Raw genomic sequence first — 26,074 nt, 5'->3', positions numbered from 1 at the left:
TCACTTTGTGATCCAGCAGAAACTAATACACCATTGTAAAGCAATTATACTCCAATAAAGATGTTAAAAAAATTTTAACCAAAAAAAAAAAAAAAGACCAAGCAGTAATGTTAAATGTTTGGGATAGGTCAAGTAAAATAAAGAATGAAAAAACACTAGATTGGTAACATGTTATCGATGGAGATCATTGTTGGTCTTAGCAAGAAATTTTTTAGTAGCAATAGATTGAAGAGTGAAAAAGAAAAAAAAAAGTCCAACCAAACTGTCCAGTCATTTGAAAGCACTAATAAGATATGTAAACCTCTAGCAGTGCTAATCAAGAAGAAAAAGGAATGAGGGGGGAAAAATATCTCTCAAGAGAATGAAAGGTATGACTAGTTACAACTTGCCAGGGCTAGAGAGAGGAGGGATGGGCAGATACCGGCTGAGACTGCCCTCAGAAGAATGGTGATTTTATACAGGGCAGAGATGCAGAGAGGAAGATCTTGGATCAGAAATGAGTGGGGGGAGGAGGCATTCTGGTTCCTTAGACTCTTCTTCTACTTTTTAAGGAATGATGCTTAACCTTGAGTTTGTGGCATTCAGGAAACACACAGCTGTCTTAAGGATATACATGTTTTCACTCGCACTATCATTCTACTTCAAAAAGTTTTCCCGCATCTTCTCATGATCTATCACTGAAGATGTTTCACCCATCACAGCAAGGTCCTCTGACCATGAAACAGAGCTCGTTACTTTATTCAGTCTGTTCCATTATAAGGCATTTCTTATGTTTAGGGGTTATTTTTGTTTGTCTGTTTCAATAAAGACCACCGATTGTAATCATATTCCAGAAATTTGGCTTTTTAGAAAACTTCTGAGGACTCTCATCAAGGCTGCTTTGGTACCTGGGTGTGGAGTCAATTAGTGGTAGGCTCTCCAGGGGGTAAATGGAAGGGGCAAATGTATGTCACTTGATTAGCATTGAGAACCAAGTAAATGTTTGTCTCATCCTTGGTTAAAAGAGAAAATGCTACTGCAGCTGATGGGATTCTGTGGCCAGTTCTCCATCAATCTGATCTACTCAATTTTTTAGGGAGGAGCCAGGCCTGATGAGAAATCCAAGAAGGGTCAAGTGAAGGCAGTCTCCAAGGATATGGAAAGTTCTTAGCCTTAAAAACTCCTGACTGAGGGGAGGGACGGGGTGATAATTAATAGCACGCTAGTCTCCAGGCTTGGCAAATAAGCACTCTTCATTTAAGATTGCCTGGACACCTGGGAAACAGTTTTAGGCTATATATGACTATTGTAAAGTCAACATAGTCACACAATTGGTGTGGTGACCCACTAGCCTGAGGCCTTGAGAGATGCAATATTAGGGAAGTGAGAGATTGAGGAAGGAGAAGATGCACAATGTGACATGTTCAATCTCACAAAGTTTCATTCAACAATTATTAAATATTAGGAACTGAACATACAAAAATAAAACTCTTTCCTCTGTTTTCTCATTCATTCATTCAACTGTTTGCTATAATGAGTACACATATCTTCTTTTAATGGACTTGTGCACCACAGCTATGGGTGCACACACTTGGTATAAGGTATAAGGCCATGAACAAGACACATGATTGAATACAATAAAGTCACAGGTAGAGTATTGGAATTGTCAATTTAGGTCCCTCAGAGGTCAGCATGGATGAGAGTCCATAAAAGCTCTGAAGGTACCTAATTTAGTTTCCGCAGGGGATGGGGCAGGAGGCAGAGAAGACTTCCTGAAGGACGTAACTCATGATATTTGAACGATGAACAGAAGTTAGTAAGGCACAGTACTGAGGAGGATGGAAGGTGGAGCAGGAAAACTTTGTCAGATGTCAGTTCCTTAATCCTGTGGTCCACTGAGTTGAGAATACCATCAGGCTCTCCTAACACCATAACTGGGAACAAGTCTTACAGGATTGCATCCTTTTACATCATTTTATATATTAACAGGAAAGCAGTCTCATCTGTGATGCTGGGGCCACCCTACAACCATACAATGGAACCCCCTGTCACCTCGTCCTGGTGGGTATTCCAGGTTTGCAATCTTCACATCTTTGGCTGGTTATCTCACTGAGCATCATGTATACATAGCCCTGTTAGAAAACACCCTCATAGTGACTGTAATTTGGATGGATTCCACTCTACAAGAGCCCATGTACTGCTCCCTGTATATTCTGGCTGCTGTGGACATTGTTATGGCCTCCTTGGTAGTGCCCAAGATGGTGAGCATTTTCTCCTTAGGAGACAGCTTCATCAGCTTCAATGCTTGTTTCACTCAGCTGTATTTTGTCCATGCAGCCACAGCTGTGGAGACAGGGCTGCTACTGGCCATGGCTGTTGACTGCTATGTGGCCATCTGTAAGCCCCTACACTACAAGAGAATTCTCACACCTCAAGTGATACTGGGAATGAGTGTGATCATCACTATCAGAGCTATCATATTCATGACACCACTGAGTTGGATGATGCGTCATCTGCCTTTCTGTGGCTCCAATGTGGTTCTCCATTCCTACTGTGGGCACATAGCTGTGGCCAAGTTGGCATATGCCGACCCCATGCCCAGTAGTCTCTACAGCTTCATTGGTTCCTCCATTACTGTGAAAACCCACAGAACCTCCATTACTGTGGGTTCTGATGTGGCCTTTATTGATGCCTCCTATAACTTGATTCTTCAGGCAGTATTTGGTCTCTCCGCAAAGAATGCTCAGTTGAAAGCATTAAGTACATGCGGCTCCCACGTCGGGGTTATGGCTCTGTACCACCTACCTGGGATGGCATCCATCTATGTGGCCTGGCTGGGGAAGGACATAGTGCCTTTGCACATCCAGGTGCTGTTAGCTGACTTGTACCTGATCATCCCACCAACCTTAAACCCCATCATCTATGGCCTGAGAACCAAACAAATAAGGGAGCGAACACGGAGCTTGATGACGCACTGTCTCTTTAACCACTCCAAACTGGGTTCATGAACACAAAGTCTGTTCAGGCCTTGAGCATTCCAGCCAAGTTCAAAGATGCTGAGAGGTCTATGGAGCTGGTTTGGTTCACCTGGTACCACAGAAGTTCTAAGATGAAGTTGTGAAGTGTAACTTTGCCTAACTTTTCAATTTTTAGCAAGGATATAAATGAAATAATTTTCTGACAATGCGTTTTATGGTTTCAATTAACTAGTATCTGAATCAGAGGTAAGTTTGGGAAGAGAATACAGATCTGGGATTTTCCCTTCCTGACCTACATTTCCAACTTAGTATCCTACCAGTTCCTCTGCAGAAGAAACCAACTGTTAGGTACCCCTACACCTGACTGATTTTCTCACAACTGTTCATCTCCTTATGTTATTATATGGAAGCAACTGTTAATATATGTGACCCTGACCTCTGGCCCATTGATGAATCCACTCAACTTGGGTCATGTGCTCACACCTGGACCAGAGTCTGTCTCCAGTCAAAATGGATCCCAGTTTATCTGAGGAGATACAAACTTGGGGTCACCGGTGGTGGCCATTTTCCAACACACGAACTTGGAAAGAGAAATCTGTTCCACAGCAAGAGAAACAGATTAGCAAAATGGGATGAAGAAACTGAGTCTCTGGTTCTCTGGTTCCAATTAATTTTGAACACCTAGGTACATCCCTGTTATTAAGTTCTATAAGGTATACCTCTATAGCCTTTTAATATTCCCACTATTGTTAAGCTAGTTGTAATCAGTATACTAATCACCAGCTTTTTGTTTCTAAGCAACAGAAGCTAAAGCAACATGAGTTTGGTTTTGACATCTATCTCTTTGCTTCTTAGTCCTGCTTGTGTAACTTAACTATAAGATACAAAATAGAGGGATCAAATATAACACAGGACTTTCTTCTTTTGGACATCTCTAAGGAGGTATGCTCTGGGATAAAAAGGTTAATAGAGAACAAAAATAATAATGAAGTTGAAATATCACCACTCTTTCCAGGTCATCAGATAATTCATTGGTTTTTGTTTTTATTTTTCCCCTTTCAGAAAGTCTTAAACTGAATAATCAGTGTATGTTAAAAGAAAGAGATTTCATATGTAAGAGATACATATATTTGACCCTGGTATATTTGAAAATCTTAAGATAATTTCCCAGTAAGTGTTGATGGCAAGTTATTGTATTTGAGTCTTAATATCTCCTTTCTACTGATGAGGAAACAACACTGATTCATAGAGGGTATTGAAGATAAAATAATGAATGGAAAGCACATAAAACAATACCTGAATTACTGTATATACTTTAAAAATATACCCAGTAAATTTCTAATTACATAATTTTAAAGGGTAGCCCTAGGCACTACTGAAACTGTATTCCTGCGTAGATCAGCATTCATGTAGTAACTGTTCCAGAGGGATCTCATGCTTAACAACTTAGCATCCATACTCTTTGCTAATATTGATATTTACCTACCTAGAATGTATTCTATTTCTGAATATCAGAGAAGTAGGAATCAACCTCTCAAAATCAGATAACGATGCACTGAGTTCCCAAAGAGTAGAAAAAAGAAACTCCTTCCCTCGCAACCCCATAACATAAAACCAAATCAAGACCGTGAGATGGTTAAGCATATTTGATAAGATTTCCATTTAGTCACACTATTCTTTCTCTACAAGCAACCCAATGATTTGGCTATGCCCATTTAATCAACAAGTTATTAGACACATTAAAGCATCTGATGGAAAGTGACAAAGGGATAGTCCAGCCTGCATTCAAACCAGAAATTTCTTTTTGGCATTTCAATCAGAAGCCTGCCCTGCCAGCTTTGTGTTTCATTCACGCCAGTACTCACTGAAACTAGCTGAGACCCACCGTTGGTACTCAAATATTGAACTTCATATTTCCCAAAATGGACTGGTTCTCTGCCATGGCTGCCCCAAACAGAAAAACCTGTGCTTCTCCCAATATATTCAGATACAACCCCTGCCCTAGCACGTGAAGCAACGTGTGTTCATTTAACTAGAGCCTGGGAGCAACAGTAGACTCTCAGTGTTAGGATTCTTAAGAGATTACAGCCAATCCTGCTTGGAAAAAAAGAGAGATTGGATTTCCTGTGGGGAGTTGCTACCCCAAGGTTTGCCCGCTGTCTCCACCTTTCGCAGGAGCCAAGCATTTTACCCTTTGAATAACCTTTCCCCTCAAGGCTCAGGCATTACACCCCTTGGTTTCTCTGCCAGCAAAACAAGGATGGGCAAAGTTCACCCCTGCCTTGTAGTGAATTATCACACCAAGTTGGAGGTACAACCCTAGGCATTCCAGGGAGCGGTGCAGGCACTCTGCCCTCCACATGGCTACCTGCCTTGTCCCCTTCAGGACCACTTTCGTAATTAGCCATCAAATCTTTTTTTTTTTTTTTTTGCGGTACGCGGGCCTCTCACTGTTGTGGCCTCTCCCGTTGAGGAGCACAGGCTCCGGACGCCCAGGATCAGCGGCCATGGCTCACGGGCCTAGCTGCTCCGCGGCATGGGGGATCCTCCCGGACCGGGGCACGAACCCGCGTCCCCTGCATCGGCAGGCAGACTCTCAACCACTGCACCACCAGGGAAGCCCTCAAATCAGTTTTTGAACAGGACTGTAATTAAATAACATCCAGTCTTTCATACCCCTATGAGGCAAGAAGATCTTATCTTCGTTTTGATTCTAGGCATATGAATGAAAAGTTCCCTCACTTAAATATTTAGGCACACACACATATACACACACAATGCTAGACTGGGGCTACAATGGTGAAGCAGACAAATAAGGTTCTTGTTCTTAGAAAGGAAGTGTAAGCAACTACCCTAGAAAAAAGGATTTTCATACACTTAAGACCTTTTATCTTTTTGCCTGGTCTTAAAAATCAGACTTTATGATAACACATAATATATTTAACCTTGTAATTCTTTTAACAAGTAACCACAGCACCCAAATCAGCTTATAAATGTAAAAACAAAAACAAATTTAAAAAAAACCCAAAGAGCACATTACAAATAATGCCATTCCACTCCTTAATTCATTCTAGGTTTGAATGAATTTATCACCTAATAATTCTTTTTCTAGGAACCTTCCAAGATTTGGCCTAATAAAACCACAGAAAAGAACAACACTGATTCAGTCCTTAGACTCTCTGTTACGTTTCCATGGACATAGCTGGAAGCACTTCCTAAAGATCTATTTCTCAAGTCTATACACACTTCCCCAGGGAGTCCCCCTGCCCCGCCCCCCCTACACACACAAAGATATATGGTCCCTCTAATGTAGGTCTGTTCAACCCTTTGCCAAGACCAGGTCTGTGACTTACCAGTTCATTCCCCTCCAGGTGGGTGAGAGCAAGTTCTCCCCTTCTGCTGCTAATGCTCAAGGAGCAACTTGGAAGCATGGTGGGAGGAATGAGTTTCTCTCTCCACTTTGGCCTGTTTCACCTCCTTCATATGTGAACAACCAATACAATTAAGGTAGAAAGACAATTTTTGCTATTCTTTATTACAGGAATGATTTTGCTTCTGCCTGTACCTAACCTAGTATCTACTTTGCTGCCCAATCCTAACTCAACAGTCACTACTTTCCAGCTTAAACTACATCAGAGGTTGTGTTACACAGCATCACGGTGACAATACATAATGTATATATTGTAGCCCCTCACAACAGGCAAAACCCATAGTTCTCATATGCTTGCTTTACAGTTTGTTTCCAGCACAATCATTCCCACATCACACTTTTAAGACCTGTAATGAATTATTTTTGTCACACACAACAATCACTCTAAAGGGCCAACAGCCCAGATATACAGTCTTAATTCCCTTTCATTATCATATATGGCTTTTTGTGCCTAGTCCTATTCTTCCTCCCCACACTTCCCTCCTGCTTTATTCCTTCTGTCACAGATTTAGGGAAGAGAAAGGCAGAATATTTACCAGAACCATGAAGATTCCCTTGGTGACAAAGATCCAAACTTTAGCCCAACGAGCTTGTGGGTGAGCCTTCCTTTCAGTGCATTTATTTTACATTTGTCTTTGTATTATTTCCATTCTCTACCCTAATGTCACAGTCCCTGTTCTAACCCAAAGACAAACACATATAATAGACGCTCAATATATTACTGTGGCCCAGAGTTGGCCAGGGCATGGGTATCTTTTGGTCTAAAAGGACAGGACTGTCAGGAGAGGCCCTAAGAAGCTAAGGCAGTGCTGCAAAGATGCTGTAAAAAGGTGAGATGGGAAGGTTGCCACCACAGGCAAAATCCATGGCTTGCCTTCCCTGTCCCTGAGAAAGGAACAAAAGTACGGGATGGATCTGAGATCTTCACAACGATCCTGCGAGGTAGGAGAGTATGCAGTTACTATACCCATTTTCCCATTGAGGACACTTAAAATCTTTCAAACATTGGGGTGTTTCAGACCTGAATGTAATGAATGATATGCAGACATGTGACCTGAGAAGTGAGTTTGTCAGTTTGGTTTCATTTGAATGTGAGAAATACTTCATAATCTATGCACTCTTCTTTCCATCAGCTTTGTGAGAAATAACTGGCTGCACTAAGGCCATTTCGGTCTCTTTATCCATGAAGTGAAAATAGGTTTTCCGATTCTGACATTTAGAGAAAAGGGCAGGACCAGGACACAGGTCTCCTTAGAGTCTGAGATTAGTGACTTGCCCAGCTTGTGCTCAGAGAGGGGATGGCCACTGGGGCGGTCTGGGCAATTGGTGATGCATTTCTCTAGCTGGGAGGTCAGAGAGCTGGGGTGAAATATGGGTGCTCAGAGGCAGTGCACCTTAGGTGAAGCATCCTCCTGCTGCTACCAGCACAGCAACCAGCTCTGGACATGGACAGTATTCTTCTGGCTTGTTGGTAAACCTGACCCAATGGGTTTCCTGAAGATCGGATCTAATTCATCATCCTCACTGATTATGGCACTGACAGGGACGGGGAAGAGGGGTGTGACCTGCAGAAAGCACTATCCTGGTCCTTAGAACCGCTGTGATCCTCACCAAAAGCCTTGTCATACTTCCCGCGGGGGTGCGATGCTCCTTTTGCTGAGCCTCAGCTTTTTAACATGAGTGGTTTAGAGGGAGACTGGCCCAGTAGCGACAGACCACTGGGTCAGGCAGAGGAATCCCTGGGCTCCAGGCTCAGCTCAGTTCCAGGGGACCCTCATCAGGGGCAGGGTCCTCCAAGACCCCTGCGGGCCAGGCGACATTCCAAGGCCTCTGGCTAAAATGGTGGCTCTCTTAGTCGTCCCCGTCCAGGGAGCAGATGGCCAGGGGAGCGGTGTTGTTGGCTCCGATGCTGTAGCAAGGACTGAAGTAGGGCAGGAGGCGCCCAGGGAAGGGATAGTGGGGGAAAGTGAAAATGTGGGAGCCACTGTCAGTCACGTTGTAGAAGGAGATATCATGGGCCTCGTAATCCAGGAAGACTCCCACCCGGCGGGGAGGGACGGGCAAGGACAGGAGTGGGTATTCGTCGGTGCCTGCCCGGTACTCATCGCCCTTCCTCAGCCTGATCACCCAGAATCCGTAGTGGGGGGATAAATAGACCACCTCCTTCCGGTCTACATTTTCCTTACACACTCCCAGGCCCCATTCAGACCTGTCTCCCACCTCCACCTCCCAGTAGTGCCGACCCGAGGAGATGCACTGACTGCCCAGGACGATATTGTAGCGGTAAAATCTCTCAGGATTGTCGGGCAGCTTCTGCTTGGTGTCTCCATAGCGCACGCATTTTCTGTCTTCAGACACGATGAGGCGAGAATAAGCGGTGTCTGGATCCAGCCGCACATCCGCTAAGGAAAAAGATCCTGGTTGGTACCCTGACACAGAGCGAGGGGGCCTGGGCGAGGTCTCTGTGATAGACACAGCCAGCGACTTCCTCAGTGACGGGTGGGCGATGGGCATCCAGAGGGCACTGAGCCATTTCATTCCTCCGGGAGGGGTCCCGCCCCCCGCTCATCGCAATCCCGACGAGCATTCATTACCTGCATACGTCTTCAGGATTTCTCTGAGCCCCAGCACACGGCAGTCCGTCTTCAGCTCCAGCGAGACTGGTTCTGGTCTCTGCAGGCTCCAAGACTTGCTCCTGGTAGAGAGGGGTAGGCCTTGGGGCCAGAAGTCCTGGCTCTGCCACATGGGCCTTCCCTTAGTACAGGGAAGGGGGCTTGGCCAGGGACAGAGTCAGCGAGGTGCCCCTCCCCAGCAATACCAGGTGGAGCAGAGATGTGATGATTATTTGACTGAGCTGAACGGCTTGTGGCACAGAGAGAATATTCACATACCTAGGCCATGGAAGGGTTAGGTGTGAATCTGACATTGGGAGAGGAAGAGGTGTACTCCAGAGGAGAAGGGCCCATATGCAGACTCAGAGCACCGATGCTACTGGAGACAGCTGCAGTCTTCTCCCCTCCTTGGGCCATCTACTTGAAACCATACATTTTATAGCTTTACCTGAAACTCTTACTGGTAATGCTTGAAATGAATTTGGCCAAGCACAAAGAAGAAAAGAGAAAGATGTTGAAAGCTTCCTTAGCCAATACAATGGAAGGGGGAGAAGATTACAGACCAGCACCCACTTTCCTGTAGGTACTTGGTCTACGTTCCTTCCCCACTTCTGGCTCTGGCCAGGCCCCACTTTCTCTTACAGGGCTGTCGAGGGGCTCCAGAGATGGAAACATACCTGTTTAAGACTTCCTGAATACCCTAGAAGGAGAAAAAGATATGCAGCACGTGAGTATGCCCCTTTCCTTGGAGGGACCAGACAGACACAGAGCTGTAGGAGGGAGTTTCTCCGAGAGAAGGGGAAGGCAGAGAGCAAAGCTGGAGAGAAGGCGTGCAGAGGGAGCGGGGGAGAAGCCTACAGGAGGCAGGCAGGGCAGGCTGAGCCCTGGCTGCACTGGCCAACTTCGGGCTCCACCTCAACTCTCTGGCCAGAGGGAGGGACAGGTATGATGTGAGGGCCGCCTAGACAATGTCCATCTAGGAGGCCACGAGGTCATCCACCCAACCAGGGGTAGGGGAACAGCCGGCATTGGCAGCAGGTAAACGGAATCCATGTCTGCTAGGCCGAGCGCTGACAGATCCCACTGAGGACTAGGTACCCCCCTCTCCTACAGTCCCAGGCTATCCTCAGCTCTTGCTCAGACTTCCCAGGAAAGCCTGCTCCTCACCTGCAGCATCCAGCGGACAGGCCTCTGAGACCTTTCTTCCAGCTCTGCGATCATCCTCCACAGGACCCGGCTCTGCTGGATGAGTGCGTTGTGACTCACCCCCAGTTTCTGCGTGGTCTCCCCTTCCTCCTGCTCCAGGCTGGCCAGAGCGGCGGCGGCCTCTACTTCCAGCCGCCGACCTGGTGGCTGTTTTTTCTTTAGTAATCGCCGGTATTTCTCAAACTCCCATATGATGCTCTGCTTTCGGGTTTCCACCTGTATCTGTAGAGCCAAGATCAGAAATCAGCACGGATACTGGTCGTGTAAGGGCCACCCAGGATTGAGGACGCTGGTATGTGCTCACACACACGCACTCTGGGATGTTCTGGTACCAACTGTGTGCCAGGCACTGTAGAGGATAAAGGATACGATTTTTCCTAACTTCCTGTTCCCACAGCTCCAGTACATGCTCTTCAGTCCCTATTACTCTTGTTGACCCCAGTAGGGCCCAGGATATTACCTTTGTACTATATATTCCAGACTATTTTCCATTTTCAGAATAATATATTCTATTTTCAGAATAATGACCAGGCAGTGTAACATCTACACTGTTAGATGATTTTGCTTCTTACTGGTATTGTATCACTTCAATATGCTGTTTTAGACTGATTCAATGTTACCTTCCATCGATCACAAGTTCTGATAGTTTGATAGTTATGGGCCTTGAGTTTATTTCTGAAGTGATTTTCCAATATTTTAATAACTTAACTTTTAGTAAATATGCTTTAGCTGAGGAAAGAGAAACAGAAACTATGCTTTACTAAGCATTATATAAGTCATACCTCTGTGAGCTAAAGCATATATGAGGTGTGCACTTTTCCTTTCTCACATATGAGGAGAGCCCAGAAGTTATCTCTACATCACATTCAAGAAACTGGAAGTCAGTGGTCCCAAGGCCAGCTGAAGGCCACACACCTGGTAGAGAAAGCTGGCATGAGGACCCCAGGCTCTCTGACTTCAAACCCCACATTCTGCCTCACAGAGATGAGGAAGGTACCATGGGCCAGCTTTGGGACAACACAGGGACCACACAGACTCCTTTCCCCAGGGGGCAACTTGCCTTCCAGTTGGCAGTTCGTTTCCTCTCACCAACTTCCAGCTTCCAGGCCTCTTCTTGCTCTTTCCTCAGATGTTCTAAAGCCTCATGAAGTTTCCACTGAAAGAGACAAAAACCTCATGAGGACACCTCGGGCAGCCTGGGTGGATAGCCAGGCTTCCTAGCATTGGTAGGTGATGGGAAAACAAGCATCCCTCAGGGGGTGGGCCAGAATGCATGCTGGGAGAAAAGGGAACACCACAGAGGGAGCAGATTCCTGCCCAGATTACATCCAAGGTCTCTCTATCTGAGAATCATTTCAACTCCCACAGTCTCTAAGTTTCTGTAAAGCAGAAGAAAAGGTCCATTTCCAACCTGGCCAAAAAACTATCTTGGACTTTCCTATCCATGTCTCTTTTTATCCTTATCTGCTTTGTTATCCTACAGCCTCCTAAACCTTGTTACTCTAAGTGTGGTCCACGTGTGTCAGCAGCATCAACATCACCTGGGAGCTTGTTAGCAATGCAGGATCTTGGGCTTCACCCCAGACCTCCTGAATTTTAGCAAGACCCTTGTGTGGTTCATATGCACCCTAAAGGTAAGAAGCACCATCCTAGACTCTAATGCAAGAGATGACTACTGGGAAACATAAAGTAATCTCATAATATTGATCATTTTATTAAAAATGTACCAACAAAACTGAGGCTTAGAGAGTGACCTACACAAAGTCATTCAGCTAGTAAATGGTTGGGCTGGGATTTAACCCAGCTCTTTAACTCTTATGCCTATGGTATACGGCCTCCCTATTCTAATACTGGCAAAACAAAATAAATAAATACTTTTAATTTTTCAGAAATTCTTTTTGCATAGAAAAACAGCTAATTCAGGGGATTCATCTTACAATTTTACCTTACAATTTTACCTTCTAATCTCAAGAAAGAGAATATTGGGATAATGATTCCAATAAAGATATGTCAGCATGGACATCTAAGGAAAATATAAGAAGTTAGAAGTTGATAGGATAGCTATAAAAAAGGAGCAGTGGGTGTCAGAGATGGCTTCCCCTATCGCCCCCAATAAATAGAAGGTAAGGAGAAGAGAAAGAACAGTGGCTGAAGAGTAAGAAGGCCTTTGATCTTCCTTTAACTAACTTAAGTCAGAAGGGACCCTACGACATTAGATTAGACAATCTCACTCAATCCTAAATGACTCAGCCATGGTCCCTTCTAGCTCTAAAACCAATAATCATGATCTCAAATTTCTAAGCCTTTGTTTTGTCTATAAAATGAGGAGTTTAAAGTGACTCACCTGATGTTCAATGATTATCTGTGGCATTGCTAGGAAGAGTTTGCATGTTCTGATAGGTACAGCCTTGACCACCTCATCCAAGGCACCCAGAACTCCAGCTAGACCAAAACGGTCTCCCTCAAATTTTTAGTAAGGAAAGCAAGTTTGGGTTAGGCATTAAACCTGCTGGGACTGGGGTGAGGTGTGGAAGTGGGAAAGAAGGAAGTCAAAGGAGGTCACAAATGTAAGGAGAGGTACAGCTCACTGTATCAGGTCCCCGGGATCTGGGGGTGCGAGAAGCCAAAGGAATCAGCTCTCATTTTGTCTCTGGGGCCCCCGGTCAAGTTCTTGATCTAGAGATAGCCAAGTGAAGGGCAGGGGAGAGACTGGGGGGAGCTGGCCTTCATCTCCCACCTTATAATCCCAGGCGACATCCTCCATGGGAACGACACTGTGGGCCTCGTGCTCGGGGGACCGGCCACAGGCCTCGCACACGATCAGGCCATCCTCTTTGCAGAACATCTTTAGCTGCTCCTCGTGGGTCTCGCACACGTCACCCTTCAGCCCCATTCCTGGATGCAGCCCTAGCCGTCGGACTTTTTCTACAACATTGGCCAGCTGCCAATTAGGCCGCAGGTTCCTTGGCTGGACGGGAGCCCGGCAGAGGGGACATGAGTAACCCCAGTTCTGGGATTCTCCTGGGACCTCCCAGAGTCCAGAGAGACAGTTGTGGCAGAAGCTGTGGCCACAGTCGATGCTCACGGGCTCTTTCAGGAAGGTCATGCAGATGGGACAGGCCACTTCTTCTACAACGGCTTCCACCAATGCTGCGGGATCCATGGCTCCTGTCACACCCTCCTCAGAACATGAATAAAACCAGGCGGAGCCACTGAAGGCTGAGAAGAAGGAAAGAAACCCAAATAAGGGAAAGAAGAGCAGAAGAGGGATAGGTAAAAGGGATAAGTAGTGACTGAAAAAAATAACTTCCTCTTTTGGATCCTTCATGAACCCTGTTTAATAAGCTCTGGCCTCCCAACTGAATCCACTGGGTCATGTTTCTCACGCCACAGAAGGGACATCTGGGGATGCCTGAGTGTTGGGATGCTGGGAATTCTCAGTTTCCATTCACTTGGTCATCTCTGACCCTCCTCTGGGTTCGCTCGCCAGCCCATTCTCACTCCACCTCCATCATGCTCTCAGCACTGTTTCTCTTGAACTTCGTGTGGTTTCACTATCCAAAATAAGGCCAGAAATACCCACCTTCCTCACTCTCTAGGATGTTTCTATGTATATTTATGTACATCAAGGTACAGAAAAGGGAATATGCCAGAAGCCCATGGCCTATATGCTCAATTTGTTTTCTTGTGTTGCACAATGAAGTGTAAGGTATAAGAGAACCAGCAACTTTCCCCACCTCCTGTAAACCTCTGCCCACTTCTCCAGCACTAACATCCGCTAAGATGCCAAGACACTCTCCTCAGTGATACATTAGAAGCAGATATGGAAAAACAGCCCTTGGACTATAAAAACAAAGGTCATCTGATGATAATTAAACCCATATTGATGAATTCACTACTCCAGCAAGAAACCTGAGATTTCTCCTAGGGCCATATGTGGGCACAGAACTTGAATGACCAATGGCAGGTTCTTGGTACAGTTGACAATGTTTATTTGTTCACCGTGCAAGTTTGTGTTACCAGTAAGTCTATAAAGGGAAAAGCCCTGATGGTCTTAGTCATCATTGTATCCTTAGGACCTAAAAAGTGCCTGTCATGCAGTTATTGCTGAATAAATATTTGCTGAAGGAATAAATGAGCTAGACACAGAAAACAGTTCTTAAACCCAAAATGCTTTTAAAATTAAGTTAGGGAGCTGAGAGCATATTATACATTAATAATAAAAGCGAGCACTCCTTGAGTACACTATACGCCAGGCACTCTTCTGAGCATTTTACATGGATTGGCTCAATGTATTTCAAAACCCTAAGTAGAAACCATTATTCTACTCTCCCCTCATTTAACAGATGCTTGGTCCTGGGCTCTGCCATTCTATCTTGGGCAAAGTACTTAACCTCTCCAGCTTCAAGGTATAATAAAAATTCAAGAGGAGAGAGAAATCACTGTGGTTTAATGGTAGTCCAGTGAGGTTTCCTGAAGGAAGTGAGGCAGTAACTAGATTTTGCAGAACTGTCTGTTACAGGACATCAGCAGGTCCTGCCCTCTCACTGGCCTCCCTGTCTCTTGCTTTTCCTCCTCCCACTGTCACTACCAAACTGTAGGACCAATATCTTAAAACCTTGTTTTACTAAATCACTAACTCACTGAAGAGCCTATCCTGGTTCCCCAGCCCTCAGTCCAACAAGAAGCTCTCTCTTCACCCTGAAACAGCCCAGTCAAGCAAAAGGAGGAACTTCCACATTTTCTCGCAGACCCCATGTCCATTCATTCCACCCACTTGGATTCCTGCTGTCCTCCCAGCTTGAAATGACACCTCCAAATTCCTGCTCTTTTTTTTTTTTTTTTTTTTTTTTTTGCGGTACGCGGGCCTCTCACTGTTGTGGCCTCTCCCGTTGCAGAGCACAGGCTCCAGACACGCAGGCTCAGCGGCCATGGCTCACGGGCCCAGCTGCTCCGCGACATGTGGGATCTTCCCGGACTGGGGCACGAACCCGTGTCCCCTGCATCGGCAGGCGGACTCTCAACCACTGCGCCACCAGGGAAGCCCCAAATTCCTGCTCTTAAAGTCATTTGACACATATGTGTTTATTGTCTTACTTCCCATAGTAGAGGTTTCATGAGGATACTGACATACTCTGTTTTGTTCACGACCATATCCCTAAGGCCAGAAACAGTGCTCAAATATTTTTGAATACATGAGTATTAAATGTAAATGTTAAGGTCTAGCTGATAGTAGGTTGGATGTGGAAGAAATGTCAATATCCTCATCTACCACGGAGGGGCCCCAAGAACTACTACCTAAGGCTAACACAACAGAGGCTGATATCTATGATTTAAAGCTACAGAGATTAACAAAGAATTGAAAATAGCTGCTGAAAATTGAGAAGATGGTGGAGAAGGGAAGTGAGGTAAAGAAATATCAAAATGATAAATCAAGAAATGCGATGGAAGCACATTATTTAGATTTAGTAGGGTCATAAAAAGCTCTAAACATGAAAAAGTTAAATGTGGTGGTCTCTGCAAAAAAGGATTTAGGGGCGGGCACCTATTGCCTTATTGTTTTGTTTTCATGATACACAGATTACTTTAACAAAACTTTAATTATTAAACATTTAATTGCTTCAACCGTGCATTTGACAGAGTGGGAAGCCTTCTAGGAAAGACATTTGCGGGCGGGGTGGGGGGCGGGAGGGCGAAGCCGGGAAGAGACTCGAGAGGAGGGGCCAAAGTGGGAAGTGAGGAGGCGGTGACCTCCGGGGTTCGGGAGGAGAGAGGGGGAGGGTAACCTCCGGGCCGCAGGACGCCGGGCAGGGCCCGAGGGTCCCGGGCGGGTGGCGGCAGAGTAAGGCTGACGGCCTGCAGGACCTCTGAAGAGGCACAACTGTCTACCCACCTCCCTTCTCAGCCGGGAGTAGCGCCCCGAGGCTGAAACCGAAAGTGGAGACGCCCGCTTGGCTCCCACGGCCGAGTGTCCGCCACATCCGAAGCGGCTGGCCCAGCCAGCCCGGCACTTACCGCCGGCTCGGAGACCAAGGCCTCAGCAGCACCCAGCTCCTTGGCTTCTCCTGCAGGATTCCGACGCCCCGCCCACAGGGCCGGAGCCAATGAGCTCGCCGGCGGCATCTTTGTGGGAGCAGCCAATCACAGACAGGGAACAGGACAACCCTAGCCAATCGGAGGAGGGGACAGGGCCCCGCTCACCTCTTGGCCTGACGGCGTATTTTCTTTTTTTTTCGGTTTTTCTGGCCTCTTCCCCCACCTAGAGCCCTTTAAACTGTAAAAGGGCCCAGGAGTCAGTCGAGGACGGGTCGAAGGGGTGAGGCCCTTGGATGAGGCCGCTCGGGCCATGCAGTAGCAGAGGCCTAGCTGGCCCTCGGCTCAAAGAACCCCTTGCGTCTCACGCTTCCGCTCTGGATGACTGGTGGCTCTTCAGGGCGAACCTTGTTCCTTCCGGGTGGTAGCCCCGGACCTAATGCTGTTCCTTTGCCTGTTTTCCACGTTAAACTCAGCAGCCTATGAGATCAGCCATGTCTGATTCTGAGACCCAATTTAGTGTAGGGCTGGGCACTGATAATGCAGTGGACTCTGGACTTTCCTGCAAGATGAGCGACCTCTCCTGGCTCCAGGCTGCAGATGGTGGTTTCTCATAAAAAACCCTGGGTTTTCTTGGCTAGCTCTTATCCTTCAGTACTTCAGCAGGCAGTCTCTCATCACTATTGCCACACACCCCCTTTAGAGTTAGAAGCAGATGGTGGGAACTGGCGGAGGAGAAGTGGAATTCCTCGTCTGAAACTGCTATACAAATTGGAAAAAAATTTTAAACGAGCGGTGTTCATCCCTCGCCTAAACACACAGACATGTGCACACACAAAGTGCTACTTAAGGCAGTGATTTCGGTTTTTCTTTGTAGTCCCTGCACCTTGTCCTATTCCTGATACTTCAGTGTTTACTGAATAAGCAAATAAAGGCACATCCTTCCTGTGCGGAAAATAACCAGGAAATCCTCCAACTGAAGCCCAGTTCCAAATGATTTTCTTGCTGGGACTGATACTCTTTGGCTCTTCATGCCAATGTCAGGGCTCAGGCCATGGTTGAAATTCTGAAGGGTGAGGCCCAGAAAATTCCTGAAACAAATGGGACCTTGAACAAAACAAGAAGAAAAGAGGTAGCTGAGGTCTGAGGTGTACCCTGTGTCTCACCTGGATCTGTAGGCATGGCTGCCTAACAGAGTAGTAAATGGATTAATCAGAACAAGCCACTTGAAACATTTATTGAGCATTCACTTTTTGCACTTTGTGCTGGGTGCTGGAATTACAACCATAGGCCACAGACTGTTTAAGGAGCTCAAAATCAAGTTAGTTGTACAGTGGGCCCTTAAATATTGCAAGGGCCAACTGTACAGTCAAAAATATGCGTATAACTTTTGACTCCCCCAAACCTTAACTGCTAGTAGCCTACAGTTGGCCTGAAGTCTTACCAATAACATAAAACAGTCGATTAATACATATTTTGTTTGTATTATATGCTTATAATAAAGTAAACTAGAGAAAAAATGTTAGTAAGAAAATTATAAGAAAGAGAAAATGCATTTACTGTACTGTACTATATCAACATCATAACTTTACATCTTCTGTTTACAAGATGAATCATCAGTCTATCCTGTTTACAAGATGAATCATCAGTCTATCAGTACATACATCAATATTGTCTTATACAAAACACTGTAGATGTTATAGATATTATTAACACTAGACATAAAAAATGAAAAGATAATGTGAAAAAGAAATTAATATTTGTAGTTATAATAATTCATGCATTGATAACAAATAAGCAGCAATATGATTGCTTTGTGGTAGCCTAGTATAATTGATATGATTGCTTCACCATAGCCTAGCCTATACACTAATGAATGAATCATTATAAAATGTTTATGGCATACAGTATTACAGTTATATTAATAATATAGTATTGGAAACACTTTCATTTTTTAAAAAACAACTTAAATGTGATGATAGGCTGATATACAGTTTCTCCATTTATGAGAGAGACAGGTATATTGTATGATAATGTAATTCTCTGAAAGCAAAGTTGTAAAAGAGTAAGAAAATTAACACATTAATTTTATATTAAATATCACTCACCTTATGCCTACGTAAGGATAGACTAGTATCTACATATAATTTATGCATTCATGACATACCTAACTTTTTCTTATTTTTTCAATATTTCCAGGCTACATGGTTCATCTGTGAGATTTTTCAAATTGTTGCAAATCTCCAAAACATTTTCTGATATATTTATTGAAAAACATCTGCATATAAGTGTTCCCACACAATTCAAACCTGTGTTGTTCAAGGGTCAATTGCACTTCTCTGGAGCTTCTGTGAAGTTAAAGCAGTTAAAGGGGAGATCTTTTTCATTTGTAACTTGGCAATTTGTCCATAACTATGATTGACTCTCAAGGGCCCTGGCAAAAGGGCACCTTAGTATTCTTGGGGGAGGGGGTTTGTGTTCCCGAGGAGAAAGCTGGACAGAGCACTTTTGAAGATAGATCAGTCCAGTGCACAAGCACAGCAGCTCTTCTTCCTGGCCTCCATCAGGGTGCTTTGTTTGCTGTGAAAGGCAGACAGCTGTGTCCAGGTGAGGCTCTGTCTTGGATATAGCCCATGACGGTAACCACAGATTCCAACCCTCTGCCTGAATCCAAGATGGACCAGGACAACAAGTTGTGTGGCTAACTGTGGGATGAGTTCTATCTGTGCTAAGGGAGAGGAGTGGCAGAGAATGGAGTCCCAGCTTCCCATGGTGATAACCTGCTTGATAATACACACTTTATTGACTTCCTTTCCTTCCATTTCTCACTTGTCAACACTCTTAATATTTCATCCTGGGATCACCTCCCAGATAAGCTACTTGAACTCAGATTCATGTTTCCAGTTTGTTTCTGGGACACCCACACTAAGACAAGTCAGATTATTTGCTAAGACAATTCTTAAATAATTTCTCCATGTTATCATAGTAATTATGAAAGTGTGATATTGGTGCAGGGTACCACTGGGCCAACGAATAGAAAAAAAAGCCCAGAAGCACACCCATTCATATATGGCCAGTTGTTATATGACAAAGGTAGTACTATAGAGCAATGAGAAAAGAAGGATATTTTTAATAAATGGTACTGGAGACACCAAATATCCATATGGAAAAAAATGAAACACGAACCCTAACCTCATATCATTCACATATGGATTGTAGATATAATTATAAATGCCAAAGCAATTAAACTTCCGAAAGTAATTTAAAAGAATATTTTCATGACCTCAGGTAGAGATTGATTCCTTAATGCCAGCAAATTCATCCATGAATATTTATTGAGTGCCTGCTATGTAACAGGCACTCTTTCAAGTGATGGGAATATAACAGTGAACAAAACAGAAAAATGCTTTTGTGGAGCTTACATGCTAGCTGGTATATTTTGGCATTACTTTGTAGGCATATCTGTCTAGATGCATACAGGATAGTTTATTTTTTATTGGAATTAAGAAATTTCATCTGAAATTAAGTATACATCTTTTATTTTATGAATGAGTGAGCATGTTATATCTTAAGACAGGTTTTGGGCTTTTGGAAATTTTCTCCTCGTTATTTCCTTGATTGTTGATTTTACTCCATCTGCTTCATCCCCTCCTTCCTTTCCTTCTGGAATGCCTGTATTTTCCCCTCCATGCCTCTTACTTTTTCTTGCCCAAGTCTGTATATTTGCTGAAAAAGCAAAGAACTGTGCATGGCCAACTTGAGAGATTCTCCTAGAATGTTGTGCAGAAAGACAACGGATACTCTGTTTCTATTCAGTGATTTGGTTTTGTTGTTGTTATTGTTGTTGTGTTTTACACCTTAGGGATTAAGAGATTCAAGAAAATACTCCTATCTCTTCCCACTCTTGGTTAAGAACCAACCAAGATTTCCCCATAAAATTTGCACACTCTGTTTTGTTTTTTTTGTTTGTTTTTTTTTTTTTGCGGTATGCGGGCCTCTCACTGTTGTGGCCTCTCCCGTTGAGGAGCACAGGCTCCGGATGCGCAGGCTCAGCGGCCATGGCTCACGGGCCCAGCTGCTCTGCGGCATGTGGGATCCTCCCGGACCGGGGCACGAACCCGTGCCCGCTGCATCGGCAGGCGGACTCTCAACCACTGCACCACCAGGGAAGCCCTGCACACTCTGTTTTATTGTTATTATTTCAAATAATTCTTATTTTCTTGCACATTGCTTTTATTCAGTAGCAATCTGTTCATGTTTTAACACAACAGGATTTTCTCAGCTCTCACTGATGCTATGGATTTTTTTCCTAAGTTCTCCCAGGTCTGCCCTGTTTCCTGCTGGGCATTTGATCTGATTTCTCATATTTGTTCCCTTTCTTCAAGCTCTGATATTTTTCCACATTACCTGCTTCCTTTGTTTGCTCATGGTTATGAGAGATGATTTGATAAGTCACTGTTCTTAGCTGATGTAGGTTCTCATGGAGTTCTGCCTCCTTCTCAGTGAACATTAGATGGGGCATCATCTTAGGAAGGTTATAAGGAACGGCACAGGTCAGCTGGCCAGCCCATACTCTTAAGTAAGGTAAGACCCATGGAGACATGAGGCAGAGCTCTTTCCACAGGGGCCAAATACTGGAGGCTCCAAAGTGAGGGCCTCTCAGCATGGTTTCATGAAAGCTTTCCTTCAAGGTAGGTTAGTTGCCTTCCACCTTACTCTGTACAGACTCACAGGAATCCCAAATTTTAGAAACAACTTTTGCTCTATTTTGTGTGACAGGATTGTAGATTCTTACTGAATTTTATTTTATTTGAATTTTTTAACCCACAAAATTAGAATCGAAGATGTGTTGCCATATTCCCAGAACCCTCCTGAGTGCAATGTTGAATCTTTTCTTCTTCTTCTTTCTTTCGTTCTTTATTTGGCTGCGTTGGGTCTTCGTTGCTGCACGCGGGCTTTCTCTAGTTGCGGTGAGTGGGGCTACTCTTCATTGCGGTGCATGGGCTTGTCATTTCTCATTGCAGTGGCTTCTTGTTACAGAGCACAGGCTCTAGGCACACGAGCTTTAGTAGTTGTGGCACACAGGCTCAGTTGTTGTGGCTTGTGAGCTCTAGAGCACAAGCTCAGTAGTCGTGGTGCACAGGCTTAGTTGTTCCACAGCATGTGGGATCTTGCCAGACCAGGGCTCAAACCTGTGTCCCCTGCATTGGCAGGCGGATTCTAAACCACTGCGCCACCAGGGAAGTCTTCTTGTTATTATTTTATAATGGACTTCCTTTTTGCTACATAGCCTTGTATGGTCCCAAGATAGATAGATAGAAATATCAGGTGCAATCCTAGCACTGAAGATACAGTGATGATCAAGATATTCTTTGCTATCACTTGAGTTTGAGTTGAACAGGCATAATAGCAAAGGAAACAATCAGTAAAATAAAAAGACAACTTATGGAACAGGAAAAAAATATTTGCAAATCATCTATCTGATAAGGAGTAATATCCAAAATATATAAGGAACTCATACAACTCAATAGCAAAAAACAACAACAAAAACAATCCCATTAAAAAGGACTTGGGCAAAGGACTTAAAAGACATTTTTCCCAAGAAAATATACAAATGGACAACAGGTAATGAAAAGATGCTCAACATCACTAGTCATAAGGAGATGCAATGAGATTATACCTTACATCCATTGGCTTGGCTATTATCAAAAAGACAAGAGATCAGTGTTGACAGGATGTGAAGAAAAGAAACACTTGTGTACTGTTAGTGGGAATGTACATTAGTACAGCCACGATGGAAAACAGCATGGAGGTTCCTCAAAGATTAAAAAAGAAACAGAATTTCTATATGATCCAGAAGTATCACTTCTGGGTATATATCTGAAGAAAATAAAATGCTATCTCAAAAAGATATCTGTACCGCCACATTCATAGCAGCATTATTTACAATAGTCAAGAAATGAAAACCACCTAAATGTCCACTGATGAAGGAATAAAGCAAATGGGCTTTCATTTCTATTCATTGGCCCAATTTTCTACCTTACACCAATATCATGCTTTCATAATTACTATAGCTTTATAATAAGTCTTGATATTTGATATAACAAGTCTTCCCATGTTGGTCCAATTCTTGAAGAGTGTTGTGGTTATTTTCAGCTATTTACATTTCACTATAAATTTTTAATTAAACTTATCAAGTTCTACAAAATGATCTGTTAGGATATTAATGAGATTGCATTGAATCTGTAGAAAAATTAGAGGAGATAATTAAATTCTTCAATTAAATTCTTAATATTATTGAGTTTTCTAATAAAAGAACATAGTTTATTCTTCCATTATTTATATCTTCTTCAGTTTCTCTTAGGGATTCCTTCTGGTTTCCTGTGTAGAAGTTTCTCTATATCCTTTACTGGGTTTATTCTTAGATATATGATTTTTCTCTCCTATTGTAAATGCTGTTTTAATAAAGCCATGTCTATTTTATAAAGAAATACAGTGGAATTTTGTATATTGACTTTGTAATTTGCAATCTCTTTGTACTTATTAATTCTAATTATTTATCAATGGATTCTTTGGGATTTTTATACATATTCAGTCACTAATCCACAAATAATGATTATATTCAGTTGGCCAAAAAGTTCTTTTGGGTTTTCTGTAACAGCTTATGGAAAAACCCAAACGAACCTTTTGGCCAACCCAATATAATTTTTTTCTAACTCTCATGCTATATATTTATTTTTCTTGCCTTAATACAAGTTATTAATGTAAAGAATAATTTCTAAAGCCATATTCTCTTTCATGAGGGCTATCTGTGGCTTTGTATGGCCATGTCCATCAGTGTTTCCTAACAAAAAACAATGGAATTATTCATCTGCAAAAGGAATTTGGATACCCTTGGAAACAAGAGAACATTTTCTTACAGGAAAGATTTCCTTGTAGAAACAGTACCTACAGTGGAATCTAAGAATGGTTAATATGTACAGGAGGGAAACAAAGAGGTTGACTATTCCAGACAAAGCAAGTGCTTGGAAGTGGGTGTAAGAAAAGAGAACTTTCATCTGAGGAACTGAAAGAATGCCAGTGTAGGACCATATTGAGGGACAGTTGGTGGGTCATGAGACGGGGCTGGGGAATTATTATCAGCAAGTTCATATAACTGAGCATCTCCTAACCCAAGAATTTGAGTATACCCCTATCCAGAAGTCTCCATTATTGGCTGGACCTTTTAACACTCTGTTTATGTTGAATGATTTTTTCCTTATTTCTTATGAAAAGTACTGAAACAAAAATATAGGGATATACTATTATTTTAAAAGTTCACCTTATGCAGTAAGATACTATTCTTGTGACCGTAACAAGTGAAAAAATGCTTGAAAAATTCCCATGAAAAATCTTCATTCAAAAATTGTGCCAACTTGGTGCTTGATGTTACTAATAAAAATTTAAGGGGGTCTTCCCTGGTGGCGCAGTGGTTGGGAGTCCGCCTGCCGATGCAGGGGACGCAGGTTCGTGCCCTGGTCTGGGGGGATCCCGCATGCCGTGGAGTGGCTGGGCCCATGAGCCATGGCCGCTGAGCCTGTGCATCCGGAGCCTGTGCTCCGCAGCGGGAGAGGCCACAGCAGTGGGAGGCCCGCGTACGGCAAAGAAAAAAAAAAATTTAAGGGGACCGGCCCATTAAACATGACTCAATTGAAGTAACTGAATTGTGAGTTATGAGTGAACATCAATAAGAGGACCAATAATTTCTGTATTAAGAGTGAATGAAAGAAGGCTATGTAAACCTCCCCTTTTAAATGTACACATCAGTGTCCATTCCCCCCTATAAAAATAGGAGGATATGATCTGTTTGGAAATATGAAGAATAATTGATCTCATAACATTAAAGTCTTTAAGTGAAACAAAAGGAAAAAAAGTAAAGTGATTGCATCAAGATTAGGGCCCAGAATAGATCTTCCTAAGGAAGGTTGTTTAAACAGATATCTGAAAACTAAGAATTAATAAAAACAGGAAGTAAGATGAGTATTTTTACCATGGGGAAAAACATATGCGAAAGCTGAAGGGTGAGAGAAAGCATGGCACATTGAAGCAGGGGGATAATTTCAGGGTGCCTGCTACTTGGCATGCAAAAAGGGAGGTAGAATGGTTGAAGATAGGATGGAAATGCGCACTGAGATGGCACAAGAAGGTTTAAGAATTGGGTTATGGAGTGTGAACTTCAACTTTTCATTCTAAAGTCAATGGGGAAATGCTATGAACTGATTTGTGTTTGGAAGATCACACTGGCCACAGTGTGGATAGTGAATTGGTAGGAAAGATCTTCAATGAGGCTGACCAGTGAATAAGTTATTCTGATGGTCTAGGCAAGAGATTTTCTTGGTTAGGAGGCAAAGGGGATGGAGAAAAATAATCTGATTCATGAGATATCCAGGATGTAAATTAAAGAGAACTTGGTGACTGATTGGATGGGATCAGAGAGAGGTAAGAGAGGGAGAAGGCAGAGATGAAGGCTTCTAGGTTCCTGGCTGGGGCAACAGAGTCATTTCTGTGACAGGGAACAGAAAACACAGATTGGGGGCATAGACTGCAGATCAGAGATAATGAACTTAGTTGGAGACACTGAGTTTGAGGTGCCTGAAGGATGCTTAAATAGTGATGTCCAATAGACATTACCATGTCTGGAGTTCAGGATATTGGTTTTGCCTGTTTGGGTGATGCTATGGGAGCAATTAAGATTTCTCATGGTCACTATATAGAGGGGGAAGGACAGAGAGTCTACCTGGGTCACAGTGTTGATGAGCTCCACTAGGAATATGAGAAATAAAGGACAGGGAGCCTCTCTACTAACTCCATCCTGTTGACATTTGCTTGTGTTTAATCTCCTTAAGCTCCAAAATACAAATTTAAAAACTCTCCTTAGAGCTATCAATTCTTCATGTATTGCCCATTTCACTCCTTCTCTTCACATACAAACTTCTCAAAATAGTGGACTACATCCACTTTCTCCATTTCTTCCCAACTCACTCACTCCCTACTCTGCTGCATTCAGGGCTCCATTCCTACCAACGCACCTCAACAGTTCTTCCCAAGGTAACCAGTGGCTTTTTATTTTCAGTCCTCATACTATTTGATCTCTAAGCAGCCTTCTGCACTGCTGTCCACTCTTCCCCCTCAGTGCAGTTTCTTCCTTTGGCTGTTGTAGCACTATCTCAACTGGATTTCTTTCTATTTCATTGGCTCTTCCAGTTGTTTTGAGCAATAATAATGAACACGATCATTCACTGGAGAATTGCTAGTATCTCATTTTATTTTTCACATCAAACTGAAGCTAAGGATGGTATGTGATTGAGCCTAGATTTGGACATAAGTCTGTTTCCTGATAGAGCCCCACATTTCAACAGCCATTCTACACTGTCTCATTTGGGGGCGGGGGCAGGAGAGCTATTATTAGCAGCCCGAGGGATAAAGAGTTGGCTTATTAGGGAGAGGAGTGTGAGCTAAGGAACAGCCGTAGTGCAGTGGCAGGAGCTCACATTCAAGGTAAGTTAGGTCCTTGGTTCATCATCCTCAGTCAGTGCCTAAGTAGCCACGAGGCTGCAATTCGCCTATATTACCATAAGGGGGCAGCATCAAGAAGCGAGAGGCAGTGCCTGAGCACAGGGCTGGATCCCCTAGGATAGTGCGTCTGAGAATTAGCAGGCGTATTCACGTCTGTGTGCTTTTAGGTGCGCGCCCACGCCTCCATTCCAGTAGCTCCTTTCTTCCAGTACAGGTCATCCCTCACCTCCACTACATTACCCTTACCTCTAGTCTCCTAAGGTGGCCTTAGACTAGTAACA

At 43.7% G+C, this 26,074-nt stretch overlaps 2 protein-coding genes across 3 annotated transcripts; one reads left to right on the top strand and one right to left on the bottom strand.

Annotated features, from left to right (window-relative positions):
• Nucleotides 1-1,706: 1,706 nt before the first annotated feature.
• LOC308620464 (olfactory receptor 52I1-like) lies at nucleotides 1,707-2,987 on the top strand (the record flags this gene model as incomplete). The annotated part of the gene is given in 3 exon segments (XM_081240037.1): nucleotides 1,707-2,030; nucleotides 2,033-2,101; nucleotides 2,104-2,987. Coding segments are annotated over 3 exon segments (996 nt in total). The 5' UTR covers nucleotides 1,707-1,987.
• A 3,478-nt stretch (nucleotides 2,988-6,465) lies between these two features.
• TRIM68 (tripartite motif containing 68) lies at nucleotides 6,466-16,606 on the bottom strand. 2 transcript variants are annotated; one of them, XM_081240033.1, is made up of 7 exons: nucleotides 16,221-16,606; nucleotides 12,943-13,424; nucleotides 11,266-11,361; nucleotides 10,167-10,427; nucleotides 9,677-9,699; nucleotides 8,982-9,082; nucleotides 6,466-8,789 (listed from the first exon to the last, which is right to left on the bottom strand). In XM_081240033.1, the coding sequence occupies exons 2-7, from the start codon at nucleotides 13,366-13,368 to the stop codon at nucleotides 8,239-8,241; spliced, it is 1,458 nt and encodes a 485-aa protein (XP_081096159.1). In that variant the 5' UTR covers nucleotides 13,369-13,424; nucleotides 16,221-16,606; the 3' UTR covers nucleotides 6,466-8,238. The 2 variants fall into 2 exon arrangements, with proteins under 2 accessions (XP_081096159.1, XP_081096158.1); XM_081240032.1 differs by lacking the exon at nucleotides 16,221-16,606 and adding an exon at nucleotides 16,099-16,212.
• Nucleotides 16,607-26,074: the final 9,468 nt, after the last annotated feature.

The sequence above is a fragment of the Mesoplodon bidens genome (assembly GCF_964165515.1).
Source record: "Mesoplodon bidens genome assembly, chromosome: 7".
Taxonomy (NCBI): domain Eukaryota; kingdom Metazoa; phylum Chordata; class Mammalia; order Artiodactyla; family Ziphiidae; genus Mesoplodon; species Mesoplodon bidens.
Note: the sequence above shows the minus strand (reverse complement) of the source record. Positions and strands in the feature narration are given on the sequence as shown.